This window comes from Patiria miniata, unplaced genomic scaffold (assembly GCF_015706575.1).
Source record: "Patiria miniata isolate m_02_andy unplaced genomic scaffold, ASM1570657v1 HiC_scaffold_25, whole genome shotgun sequence".
NCBI lineage: Eukaryota > Metazoa > Echinodermata > Asteroidea > Valvatida > Asterinidae > Patiria > Patiria miniata.
Window position 1 is genome coordinate 12624955 of NW_024037064.1, and position 9548 is coordinate 12634502.

General features: G+C 40.5%; 1 protein-coding gene across 1 annotated transcript; it reads right to left on the minus strand.

The window, feature by feature from the left end:
- Positions 1-381: 381 nt before the first annotated feature.
- LOC119733064 (myosin heavy chain kinase D-like) lies at positions 382-1245 on the minus strand. Its single transcript, XM_038206645.1, has one exon. It carries the CDS (start codon positions 1243-1245, stop codon positions 382-384), a length of 864 nt encoding a protein of 287 aa, XP_038062573.1.
- Between the last annotated feature and the right edge of the window lie 8303 nt (positions 1246-9548).

Sequence of the window (9548 nt, forward strand, 5' to 3'; positions counted from 1 at the left end):
ATGCACGAACTGGTTCACGCGCGAATGATGCCGTTAGGTACCGGTGTAGCACGAATTTAGGTTTTATGAAATACTGATCCATTGGTTGTATTGCGCATGCTCATGCATAGATAACTAGGAGAGGGATCGGTCACGTGAGAGAGTTTTACCAATAAAAGGGGAAAAGAGTCCGATTTTCATTCGGGTCCGATTCTCATATGACACCGGTATGCAAGTATTATTTTATTCCAAATGTGCATCAACCGGTAACGTCTTTGCGTGAGCGTAATACGCTCTGCCGACGTCGCCTTATAATGAGGCGACGTCGGCAGAGCATGTTTAATCTTTTAACAATTTTCTGCCCATGCAACTGCACACATCTCACATTCCTGACAAACTGTCTTACCGGCTGCGATGCAACAGCTCACCATGACGTCCACTCAACGCAAGCGTTTTGGCAACGTTGTTGTGCAGCTCTTGTATGGGTTGGGCCTGTAACCCGACATTGGGCAACTCGCATGTGTTAGTTGAATAACCTCTTAATTTGACAGTATCATTGACCTGATCCTTCTGCCTATAACCTGATCGTTTTACCAAGACAGGTTTTATTAACCCATCACACAAGTGATTGCATTTGTGATTTTGGAAGAACTTTAACACGCCATTCGCCCCCAGATCGGTTGAACCGTAGTAGTCGAGCAAGTACCTAAAATTATCAATGCTATGAATTGCTGGATCGGTGAAGATGTAGCTGTTCTGGTTGTTAATCTGGTTGTAAACTCCTTGTAAGTCTGTCACGAGGATTTGGCCGTTTGATTCATGGTACGTGAAGTGGGAGAAGGCTACTGGAACAAGGGTATTTTCATTGGGGTTCACGTTACCGAAGTTGTTTGAGAATTGGACGAACCGTCCCCGAATGAAATGCTCAATCGCTACCGATGTACCCTCTGGTACCATCGCATCGGCTGTCTGTGCATCTTCACCTTTGGCCCCAAAACCCGTTTCAGACAAACGGTCGCTCATTTTCTTTCTTAGGGTGCTGTGGGTAGCAATTCTTTTGACTTTGGAAATGATGGGAATGAGAACCTCAATCGTTGGAATGCCTTTATCGCTGTGTTTGACGTTGAACCTCTCAGCCATTTCATGGGCTTTCATGGAGGTGCGTTTGTGCGCATACCAAGTGTCTTCTTGCAATCTGGCACAGTAATCCTCTTTAAAGTGTTTCACAACACACTTCTCACGCATTCTCTCTTGGTCGACGGGCATTATTCTGCCTCGGAAGGCGTATTTAAACGTTCCATTGGCAAACCAGTTGTCCTCAAAATCCGCACACACTTCTTTACCATCCCATGTAAAGGATTCAGATATGTGGGATTTAGATATGTTGCTTTCAATTAAAGTTTCTCGGCTCCGAGAACTACCGGTACCCATTTTTCGCTGGACTCATTCACCTGAAAGAAGACAAGACAAGCCTTGTTAGCTAATCCCACAGCTTAATACTATAGTCTATTGAATCGATTCATAACAGCTATTCCATATGTCTTTGTACATGACTCTGGTGTACACCATAGAGCAGCTTTAAGCTCATTACGAATGGTATACTCCAATACAACAGCCTGGCACGGATCTCTTCACCAGCCAACAATCGGGCCATGTCAAAAGTGATATTTAAGTTAGTCAATATTTACTGAGTCAGTCAGTTAGTCAGTGAGCAAAAAGAGGAGTCACGTAAATTTACTTTAAACTGTGAGTGACCCAAACGGTCATACCGTTGCGAAGGGCGATTTCTAAAGGCTACGTAACACTTCCTTTTGAACGAAACTACATGTGCACACACATGTTCACGGTGGCGGGCGAAATCTTTAAAAAAGAATTTCTCCTGTTTGGAAGACCGTATCTTCGTGCAACTTTCAGGGTTTACTTTCCTCATAATGATCCAAGTACGTGCTAAAAATCGTTGTGATGAGATCATCACTTTCGTTGAAATTGGAAAAATAGGCCTGGCTACGTGAATCATTGAAAATTGTAACACTGACGTATGCAATAGCTGTCAATCTTTTCAAGCCTCTCGAATATTAATAAGATTCTTATTCATTATGGTGTGCAGTAAAACCTTTGAGAAAAGCCTCCTGCACGAGTTATTAATTGATAAATATCAACCTTTTTGCCGACTTTCATTGGTCGATACCGAGACCCACGCCAAAACACGCCGAGTGACGCTAATGAATATGCTTATCTACAATACGATATATGGCTTGGCCGAAATCGGTCAACCGAAGCGCCTTTGCTGAAGAATGCATGTGACTTGGGGTCGGCAGAATTCATTGTCGACATTTTCCATGGAGATCGTTCAAATTGTAGCACTAGCGTTTGCAACAACATATTAAGCTGAAATTCGGAATATACTTAGATGATATTAGTGTTCAACTGCTCGTGAAAAAACAATTTTGAGAAAGTCCTAGAAATAGATAAAAATACAGAGATTTGGGGAAGTTTTCGAACGATTTCTTCCAGACTTGAAGATCACCTATACCAGTAACCAGTATTGACGTTTCGGCATCGATGACGGCGATTCTTTTCACTGACATGAAGCTAATAATTTCTTCTTCCGTTATAATTTAACTTTTCAATCATACTGTGCATATTTTCTGAGAAACACAACGTTCAAAAGGCCATGTTTTTTTTGTGGTGCATGAATTTCACTGCTCTGCTATAGCGTGTAAGTACGTAATCGGATTAGCTTTGCCTAACAACGGCAGACGCTTTGCCTTAGCAACCACATGACTGCAAAACTGTTATTGCTAACTGTGAACGACTCAATTTCTTTAACCTGCAATTAAGAGATCTCCTTAAAAGAAGTGTAGCTAGAAAAAGACACTTAAAAAAATTACCTGCCAATTACTTTGTACCTCCAAAGTAGTTCCGCGACACCTTTCAAAGAAAGTCAGACACTTGCGCCCTGCGCTAGCTGACTAGTACTCCAGCGTCAGCTTGCCTGTGGATCTGTGATGCGCCAGACAGGATTGGCGGTTATAAAGGGCTTCTAAAAATAAAGAGCTTACATCATGATCCTACGGGGATTCCCAAGCCAGTGTTCCGATATTGAACTTGTGCTATCACCGACGTCACACTAAACGGCGGGTTGACAGTGTAACAAAAATAGAGGGCAGGCCACTGATTGGGAATCATCTTGTCGTAGTCGCGTCATGGGTGCGGGCCTGTTTTGCCTAAATTATATTCATGCGCATTCTCTTTCCGAAACAAAATCCGTAATTTCAGCTATAGTATCATAGAAGATGCAACAAGCTTTTTTGTGTCCCTTTTTAAACGACAGACTGAAAATGGACCGTATTGCCTGTATAAGTAGGGCATGCGCACAGTTTTCCCATTTTTTTCGTTTTTGAAGTTGCGATCAAAAGTTTCAAAATGGTGGCAGACCTAGTGAAAGTAAGCGCTGTCATATATTGCACAATTTCGCACGTGATTTCCCAGCGAATCGGTTTCGGTATTAAAATTCGTTCATGAATCAGTCAAGTCAACTGGGACCTTTCATGGCTCTGCTATAGGCACACAATTATAGGCTTACGGTCACCATTTTGTGATAACCGCGCCAGCAAAATTCTGTGCTAACCCTGTAAGCGCAGACTTACGGGATGTACGCATGCTTACAAGCAAAAATTTCTTGGTAGCCGGTGAAACACGCTCACCGTAAGCATGAAATTTTCTGCTATGACAATAAGCAGGCATGGCGCTAACGGTAAACAGAGCCAAGAAGTTGGGCCATGGTCAAGGTAGGGAAAGGTATACGCACTTGACCCGTAACTATGGCGTCAATAAACAAAACCACTGATGCGCTACATGTCATTTCCCCATTATTTGAACTAGTGCAGGGCCCGTTAAAAATGTGCCTGTTCGGAAGGGGCAGAACTGCTGACACAAACAACGCACTTGGATTCAACGGTGTTGTTTTCACAGGTTGAACGCACACTTAAAACAGAACCTTTGTACACGTCGTCACCCCCCGGCACTAATATTTACCCATACTAGACAATGGTATCGCCGTATACAGTAAGAGTTGCTCAGTCGACCGCCTATAGTGATGGTTACTGCAGTCGACTGCAAAATGCGTGTGCCCGTGAGGCCGCATACGTACGTGTATACATATACGGCAGGAGACAAAAATTAATGGTATGCAGTGCCTGGCGGTCTATATTCACCCATACTGGAAAATAGTATCACCCTAAATTGAAGGTTCCTTAATCGACCGTAAAACGCATATGCCCATCCTTTTTGCGTCATATTGAGCACGCGCGCATAAGCTCAAATACAGACGTACACAATTGAAGGGTGGCAGCGCGTGGCGGTCTATAGGCCATATACTGCCGTGCATGGTTTGCTTAAGAAAATGCTGCTTTTTGGCAGCATTTTTGAGAACCGAAGTGCCCGTCTAAACTGTGCCTGTTCGGGAGAGGCAAATTGCTTGGCCGTTTGTATTGGTTACTGGCGGTGTTTTGAGAGCTGCTCGTACAAACATCGCACAAGATTCAATAGTATTTACATTGTTTGCACAGGTTGAACGCACTCTCACAGGTTGAACGCACATTTTTTACATGTGGACAGAATTGAGGAAGAAAAGTGTGCTTTTGTTTATTTACCCATTGTGGATAATGTAATAGCCCCCCCCCCCCCCTGAAGTACCCATTGTTGATATTGGAATAGCCGTATGGCGCCACTGAAGTTGCGTGATGTCACAATTAACACTACGTGCGCTAGCCTTGGTCAATGCTGTCGTCGTTATTCGTCCCGTACGCGGTAATCAATCAGCGGCATATCCTCGCGCGTTATGCAGTGCATGTAAATATACAGTGCGAACAGCGAACTCATGCGGCCACTTTTTTAATGCAAATCAGTTGGAGACAATCGACAGCCTTGGTTCAACCGTCCATGTGAGGTTTTGGGGGTGGTGATCATTACGCTAATAACCTTAAATGTCGTTTTCTTATTGGTCGATCTTTACGAGAAACTTGCATAGCGGAGAAACGTGGCACCGTAATAATGCATACACGCACGTTGTGTCTCTGCACACGGCACCAATGCACAAAAAAATGTTGTTTCTGTCACGTACGCAAAGGTGAATAGCTGTAAATAATTTGATGACGTCAGGATTTGCCAAGGTGTGATTGGAAACTCCACATTAGCCCCGCCTACACTTATCTATATTTGCTATACGAGGTCGTGCGCTAGAAATCCAGCGCAAAATAAAGAAAAACATAAGCTTTCGCCGACAATTGAACCAAGGCTCTCGATCGACTCCAACTGATTTGCATAAAAATAGTGGCCTCATGAGGTCGCTGTTCGCACTGTATTTTTACATGCACTGCATAACACGCGAGGATATGCCGCTGATTGATTACCGCGTACGGGACGAATAACGACGACAGCATTGACCAAGGCTAGCGCACGTAGTGTTAATTGTGACGTCACGCAACTTCAGTGGCGCCATACGCATGCGTACACATGCAGGCCAAATCTTTCATGAGACAAATCATGCATGGGGCCAATGTGCAGCTTGTTTGCAGCTTTTTCAAGAACCGCTCGTCCAAACCACTTCAAACTCGGCACTGCACATTCTGGTGTCCCGAGCAAAACACCCGCCGATTTTAACCTCATATGGTGCCCAGTTCTGGAGATAATCAACGTACAGACAGACAAACAGAGATTCCTGGAATTATAGTAAGAATTACTTCCATATTATGAAGCGTTCTGTATATTAACGCGAGCGAAGGATCTGGCTTTGCCGAGAATTTGAAGGGAAAAAAGTCCTTAACACACAGTTTTTGATTTTTTTTCTGAGGAGGTCACGTACGGTAGTCGACCTGGTGGTACCCGTGTGGTTTTTGGCGACTATCGAACATGTCCTTGTTCTTGTCCTCATACGTCAAAAATTTCAGAAAGTGGCGTTAAAATGCCACATTACTAAACTGTTGCACTTAACGGCAAGGAATTTACCAAAAGAGACCCTAAGAATTGAATCAAGATCTCACTTGTTTCATGCAATCTTTCCAGGGAGTAGCGAAAATACTGAATTCCATGATTACGACGATTGCAGTCCGTGCGTTGGCATGTACGCTATCGAGTGGCGATAATACTGTTTCATCACAACTTCAGAACGAGGCTTAGATGGCTGCCGAAGTGTATACCCGGGTAATTTCAAGATTAACATAATTTTATAAGACATTAATAGGGGTCGGCTTGCAGTTCATGTGGCTGATAGTGGTTCGTTTTGATAATGCCCTCTTGGGTTGAGAAATCGCGTAGCCAATATACAATAAACCTTTGTTGGCTCCTAAAGATGCCGTAAATTTGAGGTAACTTTGAGTTACACAGTTACAATAGTAATAATATTTCTGATGCAATACTTTTAAATAATAACAGGTTTGAAAAACATGCATGAAATTGCGTGAACTCATATATTTTTCTTTCGTTTTTATCTGTCGAAAAGTACAAATTAAATACAAATAACAAGTTGTGTACATTAATAAAAATCAGGTGGCTGCAATTACTTGTTGATAAAACCACTACATGTACAATGTTTATAGAACGCCAGATTCTAAAAGGTGAACAAACTTAATTAGTTTTTGTTAAAGGTAAAATACAGTTTGCGGTTATTCGATAAGGTGCATGTACTTGAAAAGATTTTGAGTACGTTGCTTATCATTGCAAAGTTAAATTTTAACTACAGATACGCCTACATATTTGTGTAAATAAAATAACGTGATTGACAAATGATTATTGGAAGGTAAAAACATTTTTGTTTAGGTAAAAATAGGTTTAAGGGGAAATGCAGGTTTTTTTGTTACAAAATAAATCCGTGAGTGCCGTTTGCTTATCAGTCCATTAGAGAATAGGTTGTGCTCTTTTGGCTCTTATTGGCTCTTATGAGCTGGGAAAGGAATTTCCAACGTAAATTCCAAATAAACCAAGCGAAAAATAATTGGTTGTAAAGTTTGTATAAACAAACTCAAGACTTTTCCCTCCAACAAGAACACCTTGCAGTCAAGCTCTTTCCTTTTTGGTATACAGAAATGGTTTTACCTATATACAAAGAATATAGCCCAATCAGTTTTAGACGCGTTCAACCAGGGCCCAGTTTCTTGTCTCTGTCCACCGCCGCGGTGGTGCAGAGTCAAGAAACTGGGTCCTTCACTTACTCTGCTAACATTTTGAGTTGATGGTTAACATATTCTATAGAATGGCGACGAAATTTTGATATGTGTATAATTGTGCTTACTCCCGGAGACACATTTTGAAACGCTGTCAGCACATAATGATGACCATGAGCTGTGCCTTTAGAGGAAAACACCGCCATGAAATTGGATCCTGACCTATACAGCCACCATGCAATGACATTTTAATTTTGCATATTTCTTAAGTGTTTCACAACAAACGCGGCATACCTTGGCCGCCACAGGGACAAACAAATCACACTCGTATTTTTAATATCATTTTTTTTGCAAAAACCTGAATGACTATACTTTGATGCAAACTCAATTTATACTGGCCGCTTTCGGAGTTTCTATGCAACCCTATCTCTTTGTAATTTGTTATAGGTATGAGTGCGCTTAATACATGTACATACAGCTCTTTTTAATACTCATCCTTTTTGGTCGTAAATTTCCCTTTAAGTAACACATAAGTATTGTAATGTCTCCATTATTAACTGGGCACGACCATAGTGGATCAGAAGACGGCATATGCCTCTTTCTGTTTCAAGTGTAATTGCTGGATGCCATTTGGTAAACAATGATTATGGAAAATCCCTGTGCATTTTGACTTCTAATCTTACGAAAAGTAAAGAAGTATTAAACAAATCAAAGAGCCGATGACATTAAGGGGTCAAAGGTAGCCTAGTAACGGCAGACCAAAAAACTAGCCAATTGGAAGCCAGAAGAAAAAGGTCAACTCTGATAGTGGCCTTACGTCACATCCGTGAGTAAACATTTTGAGGGCATTATGGAAAATCCCAAGTAGGCGTATTTGTCACATGTGGACTACTGTGAGATGTAAATAACACATCCAATCAAATACAATCTGTAAGAGCTTTGCTGTTACATTTCCTTACATATTTGTGTTAGGTCTCAAATAAATTCGTAAGGATTTTACAAGGGTAGTCCGGTGGTTTGAAAAATAATAATAATCTGTGCTTACGACCATGATGCTGTATAACATTAATTGACGAGACACACATTTGCACAAATATTGTGTCCTTTTCTTTCATTGCCTGAAATCTAAAGTCACCGCTTAGGGATTTTCAATCCAATATATATTAACTTAACACAAAAGAAAAGGATACTGAATAGTAAGTATAGAATATTGCAATATCTTGAAACTTTTTACACACAGACAGACATACAATATTTTTACATGTACTTACTTGCCTCTTTAGTAATTAATTCAATAACACAAAATGTACATTCTTTTGCCATAATTCGGGTTGAATAAATTAACACATTTACTCCACTTTTGTACATAGATTTTGAGGCGTTAATAAATTTCAAACTTGGTTTTACTGGCCTATCGTAATGGCTTTTATTAAAGGACATCCGTACCGTCGCTAACGTTGAAATTACAATCGGAATGAAATGACTCCTACAGCATAAAGGTTTGCCGGTTCCTTTACATATCTCAAAACATACATGTAAAACAAGTTTGCAAAAAAACGAGTGTTCATATAAACAATTTAAACAGGGGAACATGCTCCGGTGACTTTGGCAAACGATTTTAATATTTCACAGGGATAAAGTTCCCAAACTGGCATCATATAAGACAATTCGAGTTTTCGCGATGAATTGTATAAATCCACTACTTTTCTGGTAGCAAAAATATAATGCGTGTTCAGAGCGATTCTCAATTCAGACGAAAAGGAATGACCGATTTTTAGAAATGAATTAACATTTTTAGCAAATTGGCCGGGAAAACCTATATTAACTACATCTACACATGTATATACGCATAATTGTAATGCTTTTGAAAAGATCTACAAAATGGTTACGGTGGCAGACTTACCCCACTCCAAAAAAAAAGTTTAGAGCAATTAAAATTACCTGCTTACTATCGGAAAAAGAAAACTCCTTCCGACGTTAGGTTTGAGGGTATTTTCACGTGAAATTCCTCAGAACAGACACTGATACTTAGCATAAGCATTTGTAACAGCTATAGCTTGATACATGCGTATTTAAATTAAACAAACAAAAGCAAACCCCAAAAACTGGAGATTCGCGTTGGTTGTTACAAACGCAGAGTGGTCGGGTAGAAAACTATTTTATGAAACACTGTCCAGTTAAGTCATGAATATTTTTGTGTGAGAGCAAAGGATCAGGAAATCAAATCTTTTCCAGGACAATCAATTATTTTGTTCACAAAAATGCATCTTTAACGGTGTGATAAATTTCAGTAAACAAGTTATTTCTGGCTTTCGGGAATTGAATACTGATTTAGTTTGGAATGGATGTTCATTGTGAAGTTAAATATCGTATGAAAATTTGGAAAATAAAAGTGTATATATATTC

Excerpts from the sequence above, each read along its gene's own strand:
- LOC119733064 (XM_038206645.1), bottom strand. The coding sequence starts at position 1,245 with ATGCCCGTCGACCAAGAGAGAATGCGTGAGAAGTGTGTTGTGAAACAC.